This window comes from Setaria viridis, chromosome 6, assembly GCF_005286985.2.
Source record: "Setaria viridis chromosome 6, Setaria_viridis_v4.0, whole genome shotgun sequence".
NCBI lineage: Eukaryota > Viridiplantae > Streptophyta > Magnoliopsida > Poales > Poaceae > Setaria > Setaria viridis.
This window is the reverse complement of record NC_048268.2, coordinates 35,438,582-35,459,281: the sequence shown is the minus strand read 5'-3', so window position 1 is coordinate 35,459,281 and position 20,700 is coordinate 35,438,582. Positions and strand designations below refer to the sequence as shown.

Below are 20,700 nucleotides of genomic sequence, written 5' to 3'. Positions count from 1 at the left end.
CGTCGGCATTGCTGCCACTTTTGGGTGTTTTCTATTATTTCCATCACATGCTTTATGTTCGTTGCTACAAATACAAATGATTATGCTATTGTTTATGTCATGTTTTATTCTCTAATTCGGATTAAAATAAACCATAAAATATCTCTGATTCCAACATTCTGTTCTACCTGTTCTTTCAGTCTGACACTTCGCATCTTGCATGAGCACGATCTTTTACTTTCCTTCTCTAAAAAAAAAGACTGTATGTTCCTTCCTTGTCGTATCATTGCCTCAGCGAAGGAAATGTTGGTTCTTTGGGAAAGCAAACCCTGGATTCGACAGGGAATACATTCTTTACTTGCTCATGGGCATCCAGCTGCCTTTGGCAAAGAAAAAGAACTCAAAGCTATGTCCTGGACTCTTGGGGGGCATATGTACTCTCCATGACCGTGGTTGGTTGGTAGTTTTCAATTTGCTGCATCGGTTCATCCGCCCACGCTTGTTCAGTTTTTAATCTCTCAAGACAAGATTATCTCATCACATATATCAACAGCCTCGTCAAATGCAAGTACGGAATGCTGATTCATCGGAACCCAGGTACTGTTTCCATGCATAAAACTTTTTTTTTTCAATTTATCATGAGGCCAGGACATAGTATTCTGGCTAGATCGTCGTTTTGTTGGTGTTTTTATTCAACTGGAAACAATAGTGATCTTGTGCACTTAATCGTGGAGCAATTATGTGTTTTCTTTTGGTTGGGGGTCGTCCAAGTTTCTGTGTGTATCTGGAAGCCGAGTTCATTGACAAGGTGACCTCGGACAAATAACAAACCTGTTGGCTCCTAACTAAGCCGGATGTAGTAGATCACCAAGAAAACAAGCTAGAAAGGAGGTTTATATTTTTTTAAGGATACTCCCTTTATTCATAAATAAGTAACGTTTTAGATATTGGGATTGGGAAGGTCTCTGAAACATAATTTTGTCTACGAATTTTTGTTGCAAATTTTTTGTGAAATTATATTGTGGAGCACATACAATCTATCGTTTTCAAATCTCCGAACTCTACGCAATATTTTTAAATGGTTGACTTGACAATCGCTAGTTTTTTTAGTAGAGGGAGTAATTATGATTGTACTTGTGCCCACTCATAGAAAAGTATAAAAATATATTTTTATACCATTCATATTCAAATAGTAAAATAGTGGCATTCGCAAATGAACATTGTGGGCACTTACCAAGTAATAAGAGTTAACTTGTAACAACATGTGTCGTGCATACAACTATGAGCCCATTAGAAGGTTTGGACAGTCTCAAATACAGGATTGGACACCGAGCGCATATGACATGGAGACCATGACGTAGGGTGGCGTAGTCTACATGGAAAGATAGGAACTGGTCAATGATTATGAAAGTATTCATTGTAATAGAGTAGGGTCTTCTTAGTTGTATCCGACTAGTATTCTTATAACCAACCGACCTGTAACCTTGCCCCTGGATATATAAGGCGAGACAGGAACCCCCTCCAAAGCAATTAAATCCAACCAACACACAAGACATAGGGTATTACGCTATTTAGCGGTCCGAACATGTCTAAATTGTGTGTCTACGTTTACCTTCGAGTTCCTGATCTCGACGAGCCCCACCAACCAAAACACTATCTTAGGCACCCCCTCGGTAGGTTGCCGAGTTTAAACAACGACAGTTGGCGCACCAGGTAGGGGGTTCTCGTCGAGAATCCGCTAGCAAACTCGATGGCAGAAGTCATCATCAAGCCCGTTTTCGCTTTTAAGGAAGGCGTGACATTCATCTTTGGCTCCTGGGTTTGCGTCGCAGACGACGTCGGAAGCTTTCGCCGCCACATTGCGCGGGCTCCGGAGAAGAAACCCTCAATAATGAAGCTCTAGCGCAAGGCGTTGGAAGTTCTCGTCAAAAATTTTGGCAAATTTTCAATCTCTGACCTAATCAGAGGCTGGGGGGATGTAGGTCATCATGTCAAGATCAGGAAGCTACTCTCCAGAGTGGGAAGTCTTCGTTGTCCTCGCTGGAGGTGAAGAAGACGAAGATCAATAGGATAGAAACCCACGACATGAGCACTACCCAGAAGACGTGTCCGAGGATGAGCTGACTGCTGATGTAGTCGGGGAAGAAACTGACGCCCAAAGAACAAGACGTAGAGCAAGGAACGCTGCAAGGGTGGAGCGTCATCATCGCCTAAGAGAACCCCTGCCAGTCTGCAATCTGGATGATGCCTTCAAGGTAGTCCAAGGGTGCCAACATCACACTTCCCTAGCCATTATGGCATCCATCGATCTCATCACACGAGCAATGCCTCAGAACAAGTACACTCGCGTGATTGCTAAACTAGCCGAGCGACCGTATGACCAACTTGATCATCAAGATACCATATAGTCAGTGGACCGCCCAGAGCAGAGCCATCATGGCAGTAGCCGGAGGCCAAGTCAAATTGGCAACGACCCCCAAGGAGGCTAAGCCAGATCACCAACGATCCACCACAGAGGCCAAGTCAGCTCGCTAGCGACCCTCTGCTTGGAGCGCCCGGAGGCGCTAGACCAAATCAAGCTAGAGGCGAGGGAAGTTGGGCACCATTCGAGAGGCCGCGGCCACTGAGGCGGTCGCCCAGAACCTGAACGCCACGTAAGTGACCTCCACGACAAGATCAACTCCAACCGCGACGCCTGCACGATCATCAACAGCCGGCGTCGTGAGCGCGACGAAGAAGTCGATCACTCAGGAGACGATATTGATGGGTTCCCCCCCTTCTCCAAACACGTGAGGAGGACCATCCTACCCGACAAATTCAAGCTCCCAGGGATTACCAAATATGATGGCAAGCAAGACCCGGTGCAATGTCTCCGGTGTTACTCGCTGGCAGTACAAACTACCGACAGCAACAATGACACCAAAAATAGTCTACTTCCCCATCTGCATGGAGGTAGCGCTCCTGACATGGCTCAAGATGCTTGCAAGAAACTCCATTGACTCGTGGGAAGATCTCAAGAAGGTGTTCACCAGCAACTACGTCGGAGCAATGCAGCGCCCCGGCAACAGAATCGACTTGTCCCAGATCAAGCAGCAACAAGGCGAGACTCTGCGAAGCTACTTACATTAAAAAAACGACAATCGTGGATGTGACAGAGAACGACATCATCGGCTGCTTCCAGAATAGCCTTTCCAACCGCTGGATGTTTCAAGACTTCGGAAGGAGGCACCCAAGCAGCATCAAATCCTTGAAGGTCATGGCTTAGGCCTGAGCAGACAAAGAAGATAAGGAGATCGAGAAGTTCGAGTCTAACCGCAACAAGGGCCAGAACAACAACAACAATAGAAATTACAATGGCCAATGCAACGACAAGAACTGCAATGATCGCTCCAACAACGACAACAGGAGTAACTACTTGGGAGGCAAGAACCGCAAGCGTAAGCCAGATAATACAGTCGCAGCGATGCAGCGCTTGTCTAAGAATGGCGGAAATAAGAACTTGGATAGGCCCTCGTTCAATGAACTCCTAAAAAAACAGTACCCGTGGCATCCATACCACAAGCATTCCGCATTGGATTTCTTCAGCCTGCGCAAGGTTTTGAAGGACCCGCCGGAGCCATCGGGCGCCAAAGACAAGGGCAAGGCTAAAAAAGACAATCGAGAAATTCTCCATCATCTCCATAGTCACTGACTTCCCCTAGGAGAAATTCTCCACAATCGAGACACCACAGGCAAGATCTCAAAGTGGGCAGTTGAACTGCGATCAAGTCTTAAACCCTAGTCGATTTCATGGCAGAGTGGCGGGAGAATCACTACTAACACCAGTGGAGCGTCCGGAGCACTAGGTTATTTCTTAATCATTGTTAAACAATGTCAATATTGCAATATAAATTCTAAAAGGACAACAAATAGACCTGTAAGTTGAAAAGGAAAAAGGCAAAAAAAGTTAAGGGCCCATGAAATTTTTTGCACAAAATAAATAGTGCAAAAGGGCAAGACCGTTGAATTGAACCCTAACCACTGTATCAACGAGTTAAACCCTAATCAGCAGATTTTTGTGGCCAAGGGGGTGAGATTTGCATCGGCGCACTTTATCTATGGGAGTTTGGGGGTGTTGGGCAAATGGCGTCGATGAGCAGCGTATAAATAGGGATAAGTGGAAAACATCGTAGAACTACTAGAATAGAGAACTAACGTGTGAATTTGCTAGGTTGCTATTAAGTTGGCTGAACCTGGGTCTATAGGGATATTTGTTGAGTTAGAGACGACACTGAGCTAAAATTGTTGAACGTATATATTGACATGGATCATATTTTGATTTCCTACCTAGTACCTAGGCTGGGCTCTAGGCCGTAGCACTATTCCTAGAGCCGGCCATGAAAGTATTATTAATTTATCTTTTTGTTATTTTGCTGTCCTTGCAATTGCAAATAACATTCATGTTTTGCTAGTCACTCCAGCTTTCTCGTTTTCTTCCAGGTGGGATTAAGCATCAACACCTAACCAAATAGAATTGTCCAGAAATGGAGGTGTCAAGAGTTTTCCAATGTATCGATGACCTACTACATACCTCATGGTAATACTCAATACTTCTATGCATAAATACAATACGCTATGATGATCCAGTTCTTCAAAACTTGTTGGTTGTCCAAATCTGTTAAAATCACTAATCCTACCAATCTACCATCACTGGTATGCACATGACGTTGGAATTTTCACACATGATAGGTGCTATGTAATTTAGTGAACATGAAAAAGAAATTCCAAAATTCTCACGTGACGAGTGCTGTTTCATTTATTCACATGTGGAAACTTCAAGAGCAGTTCGATGTGATCTCCTAAAAGTATAGAAGCATCTAATTTGAGAGAAGGGAGGGGGGGGGGGATTCAATATAAGCAATATTGTTATTTCAGTTGTTCACTAGACAACACATTATAAGCTGGTTCATATTACAATTTATAAAGTCATGGCTCTACTGATCACCCCAACGGGGGCTCTAATTTTTCCAGCACCCCAACGGACGATCGTAGTGGGTTCTATGGTCCAGGGTGGTTCGACATTGAGTTTGAAGAAAAAATGACGGAGTGGATCAAGGAGCACCCGGTGGTATGGAATGGAGGAATCGGACCGGCAGCTTCATTCGTGCCGACCCTGACCAGGCTTCTATTCAAGCACACCAAGGATTTATATGGGTTCTACGACCACGTGATAACTGCAAGGCTGTCACCTATGGCTGCGATAGAAGGCAGGATCGCCTGCTATCGGCGGGTGGCATTGGATGTCCTCATGGCAACGGCAAGAAGTCTCAACCTTGACGACTACGACCTTAAGGAGGTCAATCAACTTGCTGCGGAAGAGAGCTACTACGGCTACGGCATGGTCTCTGATATACTGGTGCTAAAGGCTTTCATGATGGGTAACAATTGGGATGGCTATTTTTATTGTGTACAGCGGTCGTTATTTGGAGGACACCTTCTCTATAGCAACATTCGGTCCCGGATACCTGGAATGATCAAGCAAATGTTGCGGGGGAAGAGGCGTCTTCTACTTGTTGAAAACCTGCAGGTCCCTGTTCCAATGGAAGTGTTGTTTCTCAGTGTACAATTTATGCCAACAGCAGTTCTGCGGCCAAATGGGTGGGTCATCTCAACTAATTCCAAGGATGTCTGCAACCAAAGCAGAGAACATGAGCTTTCATCGGATCTGGGATATTACCATACCCTTGATTTCGATGATCTCCGAGGGCAAGATTGGATCACATTGATTAAAGAGGCCTTACATGATGCAGCCGGATCAATCCATAGCAGGCTGATCCATGAGCAACAGGAAGACAAGTTTTGGCTCCACGTAGCTCAGAAGTGCCTGTATTACGGCATCCTCTACTGTCCAATGCAAGGAGCTGCTGCTAGACATGACATTACCTCCGATGAGCTGGTTCGCTGTTGGGTGGCCGAGGACCTGCTTACTCCGCAGAGGACCACCGACAGAAACTACAGGTCTGCGTTAGAAGCAGGAAAAGTTGTAATTCAAGCCTTGCAAGAATATTCGTTGCTGCCAAACACTTGTTCAAGGGAGGAAGCTAGCTCCGGATGGAGTGATGCGGTCACTGGAGTTTCAGTGCTAGCAATGGGTGTTCCCCGACTCAAGGAGGAGGAACTTTTCTATCATGAGAAGATTGACCGACTGAGATGGGTCTCATTTATGAATGATGATGGTAGGCATTTAAGTTGGGATTGGAGGAAGCATTGGCACCCTCATTGGAGGGAGCAAACTGGGATCATAGCTAACTGGGGTCGGAGCTTTCCAGGGAAAAGGCTTAGCACCCTTATCCTAAGAGGCTGCTCAAACATATCAGGCTTTCCTTTTGATAGAGTGTTAGACCACCACCTGCATGTTCTTGATTTGTCCTATACACCCATAAATTCACTTCCACCATCTCTCTCACGGCTATTCAATCTTTGCTTGCTCTCACTCAGAGGCTGCTCCAAGCTCGAGACCTTGTCTTCACCACAACATACTTGTGAGGAAGAAACTCGACCTCTTTCCTGTCTGGGAAGCCTCAAAACCCTTGATATGAACGGGGTTCCCTTGCTCGAGCTAACCCAACAAGATTGCAACAACAAGAGCAATCTGCACTTCCTTGATCTGTCAGGTTCGAGAATCACCATTCTGCCTTCCGAATTCTTCTCTGAAATGTCAAGCCTTGAGGAGCTAATGCTTGGTAATCTCAAAGAACTGCCTCCCTCCCTGACCCAACTGTCCAATCTGTTGATCCTTCATCTGGAGGGGACTCAGATTATTTCTTTTCCAGAGGATACATTTGAAGCAATGCGAAGGCTTCGTACACTCAAGCTCATCGACAACATGGCCCTCATGTCACTCCCAACGTCACTATCTAAAGCCAATGGCCTCAGAGAGCTACATATTAATAATTGCAAAAGATTAAGGCTTCAATTTATCTGGGAACTAGTACCAGGTCTTGAAGATCTTTACATACAAACATGGGAGGCCTTGGAAGATATCAAAATCCATGGGCACCCTAATCTGAGAACCTTCTCAGTCTCCGGACCGTGGATTAGGTGTCTGTCCTTGCGTGGGTGCAGCAAGCTCAAGATTGTCAACATCAGTGACGATCTTACGGCCTTGCAGGATGTTGATCTTTCTGGAACAGCTATTGACGAGGTCCCTCAGAGCCTTCCAAATCTACCCCAACTCAGGAGGCTACTCCTTCTGAATGTCCCTTGTGTTAAGAGATTCCCTTGGCATCGGTTGGTCCGTTTTCCGAAGGTTTTCTGTTTGGATAACTGTTCAGATGATGGTGATCACCTTTCGCAGATGTTTTGCCAGAAGGAAACTGATAATATTGCTCAAATAAACATAAATGATTCCAGGATCTTTCATAGCTTCAATGAGGATGCTGCCAACAAGTTAGTCAAGGAAGGACAGTTTTTTCAGTCTTTCAATATCCAGATAAAACCTTGCAGCGTGAGAGGTAAGGAGCCACGGGACAAACCACGTACCGTGATTCAAAGACAATTACCTTATCTTGATGTCAGTTGTTCTGAGGCTGCCATCATTGTGCCCATGATGAAACTTGAGCCAACAAGACGCCATGTTGAGATATCTGCAATGAATCAGTACCCAAATGGCTTAAGGATTCTCCCTGTCACAAACTCATTATTCATTACAGATGATGCTTCTATCAGATGCGTCAGTGACCTCAATCGTAATCTCATGTCACTAGAAGTATGCCAGCTCCAACACTGCTACAAAATGACTGTTGTATTTAGAATGGAGTCTGATCGCACGGGGCCAATGGTATATGATATGGCTAAAGAAAGGTCATTCGCATTCGCAGTGCATTCAATATTTCCAGCCCTGAAGATATTGCAGGCCTCCAATCTTAATAACCTAGTATGCTTTTTGGAGACCAGGTTATCCACAGGGTATGGTAGTTGGTGGACTTTGGAGCTGCTAAAACGCATTCACCTTGAGCACTGCCCTCGTATGGAGAAAATTTTCCCATCCAATTTGTCATTACCTGCACTGGAAACTCTGGTCATTCTCTTCTGCCCCAGCCTCAAGACAGTTTTCTACAAAACAGATGAACATGAGCTGGTAGCACCTTGTCCACTTCCGAATATCGAAAGCATCTACCTTCAGGAGCTACCACAACTGCAGCACATCCATGAGGATGCCATGTTCCGTTTCGCAACACCAAAGTGGGAGACTCTCTTTGTCCGTGGCTGCCGATCACTTCGTCGCCTCCCATTCCTGAAGGAACATCCGAAGTTGAAGGTGAAGGTCAGCGGAGAGCGTGATTGGTGGGACAGCTTGCAGCTGAGCCTGCCAAAGCAAGGCAAATACTACCTGCAGGTTCCTCCACCGGAGTTCGCATCCCGCAAGAAAAATGTCATCATCAAAAGCTACCTTCGGTGAGTTTCATCAGTGCCATGCACACCCAAGGTCGTCTGATCCACACTCTCTATTTGTTTATGCTAGTTTTACGACATGGCTTGGTTGCAGCATGAGTGTGTTGTGTGTTTCTTGTAATAATAATATTGCTTTCCAAAGGGACATCAGACATGTAATCTTTGTGGGGGTTTGTTGTTTGTTTGGATTTTGTTTTGTCCATTCAACTGCAATCGTTGTGCTTTTATGCATGCATGAAGCATGACAATGCAAGTTGGGTTGTCGTCATGTAACAAGGCTTGTATGTTTGCATTGTGTGAGGTGAGGGTGAACTGAAAGCTGTTTGTGATTTGCAACGGTTAATGTACTTTGCCAGTGTATCGTTGTACTTGTCTTGTGAGCTCACTCTCGTTACTGCAGGGGATTCCGGGGATTCCTTCGTACTACCTTCCTTGTCCTTGGGATGGTTCGATTCCCACATTGCCCGTGGCTCAGTGTCCCCCCATTGTGTCAGCAAGGTTGGAGATCCTGTAGTTGATTTGCGGATTCTGATTAGCAAGCTACGCCAAATTAGCTATCCTCCGACGGCTGTTTGATCCTGGTGCACGACTTTCCGATCATCTAGTGGAAAAAAATTGCATGGGAACGGCCCCCATAACCATCGCTGTGCGGCCCCATCTCGATTTGCGCCGCGTGTGCTGTCCAGCGATCCTGGAACGGAAGCGCGCGTGGGAACGGCCTGGCTCCGCCTCGACTCTCAGCTCGGCTGCCAGCTGCACGCTCGCTCGTTCCGCAAGCGGCTCGCTCCGCAGATGGAAGCTCGGATCTTGCTCGGCTCGCTCCGCCATGCCTTATCCATTCGTCCGCCGGCGGAAACCATCCTCGGAAAAAAAAATCACCACTGCATCCGCGCCCACATCCTCGCCCCTTGCTCCCTCGTACTCGACGTTGACGGGCAGGTGTCCGACGTTCTCGCGCGCAGCATCTGCAGCGCCGCCACGTAGTCGACCGCCTCCTCCAGCAGGTCCGGCGCGGGGAGCTTCTGGCAGCCCGGGACGAGGCGGCCCAGCACGCGGAGCCGCTCCTGCACCTTGCCCCTGCCCTCCTCCTCCTGGGAAAAAGAGGCCGCTTTGCTGCTCTTGTTCGGTCGGCGGTGGCGCCGCCGGATCTTGCCGCCCGCCTTGACCAGCACGTGGCGCCGGCTGCAGGCGGCGCCGGCAAGCAGGATGGCGCAGCTCCACCGCGTCTGCCCGCGCGTCGTGAGCGCCAGCGCCGAGTCGGTCGCGGCCTTGACGGCGCGCGGCTGCCCGCCACCCGTGGCGCGGAGCGCGTCCAGCAGGCGCCGCCCGTAGATCTTGTGCTGCGTGCCGCTGCGCCCCTTGCTCCCTCGTACTCGACATTGACGGGCAGGTGTCCGACGTTCTCGCGCGCAGCATCAGCTTGCAGGCGCTCGATGGCCTCCTCTCCAGCGAGGTCGCTGAGGATGCCCCCTGCCGCTGCGGCATCGTCGACCTCCATGCCCTATAGGTTGCCGACGACGCCGTCCGCCGAGGCCTGCTCGCCGTGGAGATTCCCGCGGACGCCCTCTGCCGGCCTCTACTTGCAGGTCAAGACCGGGAGCGGCAGGAGCTCATGGGGCTTGCCGCCTGGGCACGGCGTGGCGCCCGTCGCAGTGGTCCTTGCCAGCCCATGAGCATCGCATGACGAAGGCACGCAGCGGTGCTCCGGTGAGCCTCGGCGTGCAGCGGAGACGGCATTCTTGTGACAACCGGGGTCCGACGGGGAAAAAAATTGCATGGGAACGTCGTCCAACTCTCTGCACCGAGGTGGAAAAGAATGTGTGGCCTGCGGTCGTCGCTCCCACTGGCAAGGTAAAGCCTATGATTTACAAGACGTTCCCTTCATCTGAAGCAGCTGATGTGCACAGGTTGATGGAAACTAGCACCCACATTGGCAAGATACTGTGAGATTAACTGGCTTATTTGTGTCCTCTATTTTGACAGAAATCATATCTTACAGATGTCGGTTCGAGCAGTACTGGTTCCCGCAGGGTTATGATGCTATTATCTGTTATTGTGATTTCTGAATGTGCATGTTAACTTCCTCCAAGCTTTTGATGCTATATGGGGCTAATTGTGATTTCTGAATGCAGGGGGTAAATTCCTTTTGGTTGTACTCCATACGCTGATCAATTATCTCATTGTCTATTTTGCTACTGAATAGAGCACACTAATGCTATTAGTAGTTGTGATAATATTATCACCATATTATGTCACTGCAACTGCGAAGCTGATATGCAATTGGTATTTGTTTCATTGCCTGACATGTAATGAGCAGTCTCGTATTATCAGAGGAGGGAATCACATCACCTGGCCTTCTCTCCCAGGAAAAAATTGAGAAGGTTTAACTTCTTTGTTGGTGTTCACTATTCTGGTCTTTAAACTGGTCTTTAAACGTTGTTCACAGCCTACTGTAATCATTCAGGTTTTAATTTTCTCATGCAGATGGAAGCTGAAGTTGTCAAGAAAAGGATGACAGAATTAGAAGAGATCTGCCAAAATGCACACATAGAACCTGATGTCAGCACGGCTCTGAACAAACTGATGCTCTGATCGAGAGCTCCTGGACTAAGTCTGCAGTGATATTGTCCTCGATGAGATCGAGCTCACCACCTAGTTGGAAGTCAAGTTCTTGGAGCAGTCCTTAGTGTGAATGTTTGATGTTGTAGTTTGTACTTTATGTACAGAGATGATCAATGTATCATCTTTTCTTGACATGATCAATGTATCATGTTTTCTTTTGATATGAAATTATATATGGATGTTTCAAATTCTGGAATGTGATGGTATAAAAAAAGAAGAAAAATGACAACAGAACAGAGTGTAATATGGTAAAAAAAAGAAGCAAATTATGTGATCTCATAAATGGCTGGTTCTTCTAAAACAGCTTAGATGAACAATAAGCATCAGTAATTTATTTATGCTGTAACACAACAAGGTTACATCGTTGACATTGAAGACTTTGAAGGCATGCTTGCACAATATACCTATCAGATATGAATGCCATGTTTCATCAATTTGTATTAGATGCTGTATTATTGCAATTTCAAATTTGAATATATAAACGTACCTATGGATTCGTACTTCCTGCAAGCACATGTAATGGTACTGTCTGCTTTGTTGAATATGACAGTTGCTCCATAATCAGAATGCATATGTGTAACCGTATATGTCAGAATTGACCCTTCGGCTTGCAACAACTTACAAGAGAATGAAAATTGTTTGTTAAATTCTTCCTCAAACTCTTTATACATCCTCCTTGTATATGACTCAGCTGCGGTCTTCAACAGAGGAATATGAGTAACTGGGCTCTTTCGACGTGAATTAAAATCTTCATCCAACTCATTATTACGAAGACTACTGGAAACCTTCTCACATTCTTCAAGAAGTTCCGAAAGACCCAGTTTTCTACGAAATCTTTTCTTAAATACATTATTCATACCTTCACTCCTTTGGGTCGAGTTCATATCAGCTGTAAATGAGTCACGATACACAGCAGCCCATTTTACCCTCAAATCATATAGGTTTGCCATCCATTTGTTGTCCTCAAGGTTATAGTCACGCAACAATTCATCCCACTTCTTTTTGAAGTAAAACTCCGATCTGTCTTCATAGACACATCTCTTAAAATCAGGTAGAAACTTGTCAGGATGCTTTTGAATTACATGGCCGAGATGTTTAGCAGCATTAAGGTAAATATGCCACAAACAAAGGCGATGACTTGTGTTTGGAAATACATAAGCAATTGCTCCTGCCATGGCCGCATCTTGATCAGTGAAGAATTGTGCTAGGATGTTTGCCTGACATTGCTGTTAGAAAGGTTTCAAATAGCCAAACAAATGATGGTATAGTCTCATCAAACAACAATGCAGCCCCAAAAATGATAGTCTGCTTGTGATGGTTGGTTCCGAGGAATGGAGCAAAAGGCATTTCAAACTTATTGGTCTGAAACGTTGTGTCAAATGACATAGCATCACCAAAGCATGCGTAATCCATGATAGATTGGCCATCTGCCCAAAAGAAATTAGCTATCCGACCATCTTTCTTGTCTATTTGCATGGCATAAAAAAAAGTTGGATCCTCTATCTGCTTACGCTTCAAGTATTCCAGTAGTGTTTCTGCGTCATTGGATTCTAAGTACTTCTTGCGCTCACGGCCAATCTCATTGTTGCAATCCATCCGTGAGAATGGCACTTTGTCGGCTCCTCCATAAAACTCCTTCATAAACTCAAAAACCTGGGCTGGCTTCATCCCGGATTGCCTCATCTGCCCAATTAGCTTCCTATCCGCTTCTTGAACACTTCGTTGGGACCTCAGCTTGTCCCTTTTATTTGGACTAGCAAGGTAATGGTTGTGATCAAGTATAACCTTTTGCACCGTCCAAATCCCCTCTTTACTGACACTAAACTGAACACGAGCATCGCAATCCGTCCTTGTAGTGTGCCTTGATGACTCAGTTTCTCGATGACCTTCGTTACTGCAAACCAAATACTTTTGACGTAGAGTCCCATCACCTCGTCGCTTTGTATGGCTCTTTCTAATACTAAACCCAATCTTACCAGCATAGGTGTTGTACATCTCATAAGCTTTATCCTCTGATTCGAAAGCCATTCCAACTTTAGGAACGATCATAGGTTGCACAACTTTATCAGCCATCTGTTGTACATTAAGTCAGAATTAATGTGACTTACCTTTACGATACGAAATAAATTACGCTCTCAGTTAAATAAATTATTTGTAATTTAGTTACCTTATCTTGTGCTTCATCTGCTATTTCTTCAGGTATCATGCAACAAACTCTGATGTTATTGTCAGAGTAATTCTGTGCAATCTAGCATATATATGGTCACAAATCAGTGGAGCTAGAGGTCATGTAACACGGTCAAACACACGTGAAAACTCATGATGACCAAAGAATGTAAAAAAAATATGTACCTGCGTTGGCTGCATTCCGTTGTGTGCTAGGGCAGGCACAGACGACACCATAAGCGACGAGTCGAGAACGTTGTCCTTCTCCTGGCTTCCTACCGCCATTGCAGTTGCGATATGTGAGGAGGTTTCTCCTGTCGTGGAATGCAGACTGCTATCCTCCTGGCCTCCTTCTCCCATGACGACTGCTACGGCTGGGATGCTCGTCGAAGATTTTTATGGCGGCTGTCCTCATGTGCCACGATCAGGATCGCACAAGGACTTCTTCTCCTGATCGAGGCTACGGCGTCGGAAAACGGTGGCAGCGTCGGCGGCACACAAGGGGTGCGGTGGCAGACAACGAACGGATCCTCACGTGGAGGTTTTGACGAGAGGCGGCGCGGTTCTCATCTAGCGGAGGTTTTAACGCGAGCGGACGAACGGTTTCTGCTAGATGCCCTGGTTTCTGTTTTGACGATGAGCCGAGCGAGCGAGCTAGCGACGGATCGATCGAGCGAGCCGAGCGAGCCAGCGGCCAGGCGTTCCCACGTGACAGAGCCGAGCGCGCGCTTCCGTTCGTGCGCTGAACACCCACGCGGCGGCAGAAATCAGGAGGGGGCCGCACGGGAGTGCTTTGGGGACCGTCCGCACCTAATTTTTTTCCCATCTAGTAGTATGAATCGATGTCCACGCTAGAGCCATCGAACGGAAGTTTTGTTCGACTACTGCAACCTGCTCGAATCGGAGGAGCTGCCCTTCATTTGTTAGCAACTTGATGGTAGAAGAACCGCCGGTGCCGGTTGCCAATTGGCAAGTGGCAAGAGGAAAAGCCGGCAGCCAGGCGCCGCTCCTTGTTCCAACTTGCAAGTCGTGGCATGGAATATTCTTGTGCTCTGTGGAAGCGAAGCTAGAGGTCAATGTTCCTTGGGTCTCGCTTGCACCGTCCGGGACAACGAAAGCACGACGTTTCCTTGCTTCTTCTTCCGATCCAAGAAAGACGATGGCTCGCCGGGAATGTGAAACCGCACGGCGTATTGGAATTGTATATCAACAAGAGAAGAAGAGCTTCGATTGAACAGAACAGCAGAGGCAGGGCTAGTTCCTTCAAACCTCGAAATCAACTATTTACACAGGTCAATCTGTTTGCTCGCAATCCTTTCTCATCAAGATTACACAAAGTGCAAGGAGCATGGATGGCCACCGATACTAAAAATCAAAGGTGAGCCGCCATGGCGGCAAAGAGGTATAAGCTAAGCTAATATCCACAAGCACGGTTGCCGTGGTCTCCCCCTACACTACCAGCACTGGTCCGTCTCCCAGGTGCGGCGCGGCCGGCGGCCGGAGCCCGTGGCGGCCGCCCATCGCGTGTAAGCGCAAGGGCGCTGCGCGACGGCGACGGCGACGGCGACGGCGACGCGGTCGTAGCGCGCGCGGCTGTCCGGGTCGGAGAGCGTGGCGTAGGCGTCGTGGAGGCGGACGAACTCGGCGGCGGCCCCCGGCGCGGCGCCGGCCACGTCGGGATGCCTCTCCCGCGCGAGGCGGCGGTAGGCCGCCTTGATCTCCCGCACCGTGGCGCCGGCGCGCAGCCCCAGGACGTCGTAGAGCGTGGGCGCCGGCGGGGCCGCCGCTGCCGCTGCCGCGGCGCACCGGATCGTGCTGGGCTTGGGCTTGTGCCTGTGCCTGGGCGCGGATGAGGAGAGCGAGGCCGAGCAGAAAGGCACGGCGGCGGCGTTGGGCGCCGGCACACGCAGAGGCGCAGAGATCATGGGACGAAGGGGGGTCGAGCAGCCGCAGATCTGAGCGCGCGCGCGAGAGAGAGAGAGAGAGAGGAGGAAGCGAAGGGGTGGGTGAGCAACGACGGGCCGACGGCGGGGCGTTGTTTATAGCGGGATTTGGGGTGGGGGCGGCGCTGCCAATTTTCTACGCGCGGATGACAAGAGACAAGAGAGGAGGTGGGTACGCGTCAGCGTCGGGCGGGGCTTGGGGGACACGCCCACGGGCCACGGCGCCCCCTGGACCGGGGGCGGTGGGCTGTCCGGCGCCCGCGGGATTCCCGGTGGTGCGGCCCCCGGATTGATGGGAGGCGCCGACGTGCCTGATTCAGATTCCGCCCTGCTGCCGCCGGGTTTGGCTGGGCTGGCCGACCTCTGCTTGTGTTTGGCTGTTGGCGCGCCCGTGGTTGGACTCGGACGGTTGAGACCTGGGACTCGCTCGCTCTCTGAGCCAAGCCAAGTCCCCAAACGGGCAACACCCAACCGCGCCGTTCTCGTGACGCTGGGACCGCCGCCCGGTTCGGCGCCGACGGCAGCATGCCAGCCCAAAAGTTCACTTTTGTGTCTACACACAGGACTACAGCGCGTTGCCGAAAAGGGCTCTACGCCGACACGGACAACACGCTGCCCCCATGAGGAGGCGATTTCGATGCTTCATTTGGCCCTTTTATCTTTTCAGACGGTACATCTACGCAGTTCTTCGGAGAGCACTCCATATTCCTAGTTTACTTACGACGACGAAGAATAAAACTATCACTGTATTTTTTCCTTTTCCTAGTTCTTCTTCCAAGCGCAGGATAACCCTAAGGGGTTGTGGGTTTTTTTCTACCAATGGGAGCTTTCCCTTCACCGTTCCCGTGGGGGTGGTCCACAGGGTTCATAACTACCCCTCTTACTACGGGGCATTTACCTAACTAACACTTAGATCCAGCTCTACCCAAACTTTTTTGGTTCACCCCAATATTACCCACTTGTCTGGAGACATACGCACTACTCTCATGTTGCCATGCCACACGACATGCGTGCGCGTACATGCATGGTACATACTCCACCGTACTCTCAAACGTAAATCAAGCTCTTCCTAGGCGCGGATTCGGCCCTGTGCGCTTCCTTCATTCCGCCAGGGCCACCAGCAAAGTGCACCGGGGCCTCTTTTTTTTTTTAGTTTGTTCACCGGAGGAGGGCCACTAAATTGTTACCAGGCCCACTAGGAAAATTCGATCCACGCCAGGCCTTGGCCTGGCCTATCAAAATATAAGCCCATACACTGTATACACAGATAGATTGTCCATCAGAAAATCGCTAGCTAGTTGAAACTCAAGCAGTCAAGATTAAGAAGAGAAATCGACACGCACCAGCATGGCCGATAATCTTCGGCACGCACCAGTACATATAGCAATTTTCGGGTCACCGGCGATCTCACCTACCAGTTACCATACTTAAATGGATTACTCATCTCAACAAAAGCAGCATCTTGATTCTTGAGGGATAAAAAATGCCATCATTCAAACATGACGATATGAGACTAAGATTAGAAAGAATGGCTATGGACTATAGATATGACTGTTATTTTACATGTACAAGCAATGAATCATGCACGAATCATCAGCGGTCTAACGGAATGCTTAAATAACAAGCGGCATGGTGATGAAAGTCAGCAACAAGGTACAGGGCCACAGGGGGCGACTAGGCCTGTTGAATTGAACTGAAGAAAACAAGGGGACAGACCCGGCGATGTCCCTTTGCTTCCCTGATCAATTCAACAGTTGACGCTGCCTTCCTTTCACCAGTGGCAGATAAAAATATCAGGCTGCCCGGTGCCGCTATTCCTTACTAGTAAAGAAGTTATAGCTTCTTGTTCACAGAGGTGGAAACTTCAGCGCTGCACATCGGGCATACCTGCAAACAATGAAGGGTATATGTCATCTTTGTACAACTCAGATGTTTGTTTGGTTTTGGTATTTATATTTTGTGATTACCACGAGCTGTTCTTGATTGTTTTAGCAATTTAGCATGCCACACGGTGTATCTTGGAATGAACTGTAGCATCACGCAGTCTGATGGTTGTGAGAAAAATCTCCCTTAAAATACACTTTGCAACAAATAACTACCCCCGTTGTTTTACTTGTCATTAGGGCATCGATTTATAATCTCTAACACACATGTCTTGACACTACCTTTTATAACTATTTCTTAATAGAGATTGTTGAAAATATTACCATGTGAAAGATTTTTTTTTCATGGCAAATCCACACATGAATTTAATGTGTCAAATCCTAACCATTTTGTGTGTATTAATGGTCAAAGTTCAAAGTAGGATTGCGCGCATTCTAAAATGACATCTTTTTGAGAACATGCTCATAGAAACATCCTTTAGGGAAATTCAGAAGGTATGTGGTGGCGCTGGTGGTTGTACCTTGTTTAATTGCAGCCACTGGTTTATGCACTCAGAATGGTATGGATGTTTGCAAGGAAGTGCAACCAATGATTCGCCTTCATCAAACTCCACACGACAAATAACACATCTGCAAATTAATTTGATAGATCAGGATATCACTCTGCACACAGATAACTTTTGTTTTGGGGTGATAAGGCATAACAGAAAGGAGTTCATACTGTTCCATGTTGCCTTCTTGCTTGTCTTGTGCCTGGTAAGTTACCGAAGGTAACGAACCAATAGTATCAGCAGATAGGCCTTTGCTTTCTGTACCGACAACTTCACCCAATGCAATTAGCTCCTGAGATCACCACGACCATGAATGTTTAATAATTCCCCTTCCAGCTTCGCACACAGTAGTGTACATTAAAATGTAGAGAACACCCTACTCTTTTCAGAAAAAAAGATAACTTACCTCATAAGAGTATTCGTCTGGGTCAACGTCTTCCCATGCATCCTTAAGTTTGAACAAATGTCAGATACTAGCTTTGTTCCCAGGAAATTTTTCAATGAACAAACCAAGAAAATAAATGATGTTTCCATATAGAAGAATTTGCATTAAATATGAAATTTCGGATGGAAGCAGCTATACGATTATTGTTTGACAGTCAACTCACCAAGCGGAACATGGAAATTCAACCTCCAAATCTACTTTTTCTAGCCAATTCCACTAACACTCCATTTCTTACTAATAAGCACCACTGTTTGGATTATAAGCTCAAGAATCTGAAATAGGAGTACCTACTATTACCGTATCTATCCTAGAGCAATGAGAAATGTGTGGTAAAACATTTCATTACTCATGACAAGTACTGGTGAAACAAATCGGTGCCTGTGTTAACTTTTGCATCATTACCAACAACAAGCTTAGGATTTCTTTATGAGACTATCTAACATAATCCAATTCGGCCAGTTCATGATTGCCTGAGCATGCCCATTTCGATCGAGCCACGAAGAGAATGGAAAGAAATGTCACCTGTGGATCTTCCCCATCTTCTTCTTCCTCAACCTCCTCGTCATCATCCTGCTCCATTGCTCGCCCTGGTACACAACGGCAGGCTAAGCAACATACATACTAACAGGGGAAATGGTGACTGAATTTTTGACACCGGTTCTGTACACTCACAATCACCGATCCCGGCGAGCGCCATGAGCCTGCCGGCGACGTCGCGCTCCTCGGCGTCCTGGAGGGCGCGCGCAAACGCCTCGTCGTCCTCGTACCGCGCGGGGTCCAGGTCCGCCGCGTCCCCCTCCGCGTCGGCGACCTCCTCGTCGACGTCGAGCGCGTCCCCCTCCCCATCCTCGACCTCGTAGTCGCTCCCCTCGTCCTCGTCGTAGTCGTAGCTCCCGGCGTCCGAGCTCGCGTACTCGCTGCTGTCGTGGTGCGCGGTCAGCATCATGTACGCCCGTTCCTGCGCCGCCAACACAGGAAAAACGCATCACGAATCAGCGGCGGAAGTCTCGTGGCGACCCAAAATCCGAGGGGCCCGGACGGCGGACGCAACCCATGAACCAACCCGCGAGACGCCGAGATCTCGAGCACTTACCTGCTCTTGGAGGACGCGGGCGAGGGCGAGGTCCGCCTCTTCCTGGCTGAGGCTGGTGAACGGCCGCCTCCCCTCCGCCGCCGCCGCCGCCGTCGCCGCGGCCGAGGCGCCGTCGTCTACGGCGGCGGCGGCTGCCGGAACGTTGGGGCTAGCGTTCTGGTCCTGGTCGGGGGTTGGCTTGTCGGCGGCGGCGCCGCCGCCGATCCCCTTGGAGGAGCCGTCCATCGCGTCGCGTCGCGCACGGAGGGATTCGAGAGGGACGGAGACGGGTGCGGAGTCGGTGGCGTGCGTGCGCGAACGATGGGAAAGCGAGCAAACGAGCGAGCGCGGTGGGCTTAAAAGGGGGGCGGCGAGCGGCTAGCGGCGAAGAAAGAAGGGGAGGCGGCGGCGTGGCGTGGCTGCCGTCGCGTTCCGATTCGGAAAAAGTGTACGTAAACCCCCGAGCTATTCAAAACCGTTTAATTTAAGTAGTTTTGCCTCGTTGGCACATCTATGGCCCACATGTCAGAACTGTAGGTACTCGCGAAAGGCTAAAATTATGGGGTTAGATCCGTAAAATGATCAGGATTGGATTGGATTGTAAACATATAATAGTTCAGGGGGTTACTCATAAAAATGTCAAGATACATGAAAACCTTATTAATTACACTGTTTTTGTGGGTGTTTGTGTAAAATGGCTAATGGCCGGCGGCGCTCGGTCTTTCGTGGGCTCATCGGCGCTGCCCTGTGTGGCGCACATCGCACGAGTTGCGCGACGTGGGGGTAGCCCGCGGTGCCGCAGGTGGCTACGCACGGCTTCCGCGCATAACGCGTGAGGCGACAGCCGGTATCTCGCGATGCTGCCGGCGGTGGCGCACAACGGCGGGCGGCGCGCGGTGGCGCAGACGGCTACAGCACGAGGCGACAACAACAAGCAATGGAGGGCATCTCGAGGTGCTGCCGGCAGGGGCGCATGATGGTGGGCAGTTCGTGGTGCTGCAGGCGGCAGCGCATGAGGCGACGGCGGCAAGCAGCGGCGGTCAACTCGCTGTGCGGCCGACGGTGGCGCATGCCATCAGTAGCGCGTGGGCACGCAGTTGTGCACGGCGGCAGCAGCGGGCGGGCACGCCGTAGTTCGTGCTCTCGTCGAGGATGGCGCACGGCTGTTGGTCGGACGAAGGTGCGTGAAGAATGGGATGGCGGAGGTTGAAGGAGTTGTGTTGACGGCTGGAGATTGAAGAAGCTTCTGACATGTGGGGCCACAGCGAGGCAAAACCACCCCTGAAATAATTCAGGGGGTCATGTAGACTTTTTTGGGATCCGCTGAGCTAGGCCAACGGCACACCAGCTCTGAATCGAGTTGACACGTCACACGTGCAGGGAATTTGGTGTTGCAGAATGGCAGGTCGGTTTCATGTAACGGTGGGCGGTGGCCGGTGGGCCCATCATGTCGGCCACAGAGGCTTCGCCTCCTTTGCAACGCACAGATTTCGCGGGGACTTTTGTAGAAAAAGCGTGTCATCAAGAGAGGCCGCCGAGAGGGCGTTTGTCGTGATAAAAGATGAACTCGCGAGGGAAGGCGAGGCGGCGAGGTTGGGGAAGTAGC

The 20,700-nt window shown here is 48.9% G+C and overlaps 4 protein-coding genes and 1 pseudogene across 4 annotated transcripts; 1 reads left to right on the top strand and 4 right to left on the bottom strand.

Moving 5' to 3' along the window:
* The first annotated feature begins 354 nt into the window (after positions 1-354).
* Positions 355-8,763, top strand: LOC117859730 (uncharacterized). Its single transcript, XM_034742910.2, has 3 exons — positions 355-576; positions 4,459-4,555; positions 4,990-8,763. The coding sequence occupies exons 2-3, from the start codon at positions 4,503-4,505 to the stop codon at positions 8,417-8,419; spliced, it is 3,483 nt and encodes a 1,160-aa protein (XP_034598801.1). The 5' UTR covers positions 355-576; positions 4,459-4,502; the 3' UTR covers positions 8,420-8,763.
* Positions 8,764-8,862: 99 nt separating this feature from the next.
* Positions 8,863-9,910, bottom strand: LOC117861983 (transcription factor bHLH150). Its single transcript, XM_072294790.1, has 2 exons — positions 9,880-9,910; positions 8,863-9,814 (listed from the first exon to the last, which is right to left on the bottom strand). The coding sequence occupies exons 1-2, from the start codon at positions 9,908-9,910 to the stop codon at positions 9,288-9,290; spliced, it is 558 nt and encodes a 185-aa protein (XP_072150891.1). The 3' UTR covers positions 8,863-9,287.
* A 1,576-nt stretch (positions 9,911-11,486) lies between these two features.
* On the bottom strand, positions 11,487-14,283 carry LOC117860196 (protein FAR1-RELATED SEQUENCE 5-like; annotated as a pseudogene).
* Positions 14,284-14,430: 147 nt separating this feature from the next.
* On the bottom strand, positions 14,431-15,237 carry LOC117860197 (uncharacterized). The gene has a single exon (XM_034743451.2). It carries the CDS (start codon positions 15,123-15,125, stop codon positions 14,655-14,657), a length of 471 nt encoding a protein of 156 aa, XP_034599342.1. The 5' UTR covers positions 15,126-15,237; the 3' UTR covers positions 14,431-14,654.
* A 1,425-nt stretch (positions 15,238-16,662) lies between these two features.
* Positions 16,663-19,542, bottom strand: LOC117859865 (E3 ubiquitin ligase BIG BROTHER-related). The gene is made up of 7 exons (XM_034743044.2): positions 19,116-19,542; positions 18,695-18,980; positions 18,545-18,609; positions 17,984-18,025; positions 17,748-17,869; positions 17,548-17,656; positions 16,663-17,030 (listed from the first exon to the last, which is right to left on the bottom strand). Exons 1-7 carry the CDS (start codon positions 19,338-19,340, stop codon positions 16,977-16,979), a joined length of 903 nt encoding a protein of 300 aa, XP_034598935.1. The 5' UTR covers positions 19,341-19,542; the 3' UTR covers positions 16,663-16,976.
* Between the last annotated feature and the right edge of the window lie 1,158 nt (positions 19,543-20,700).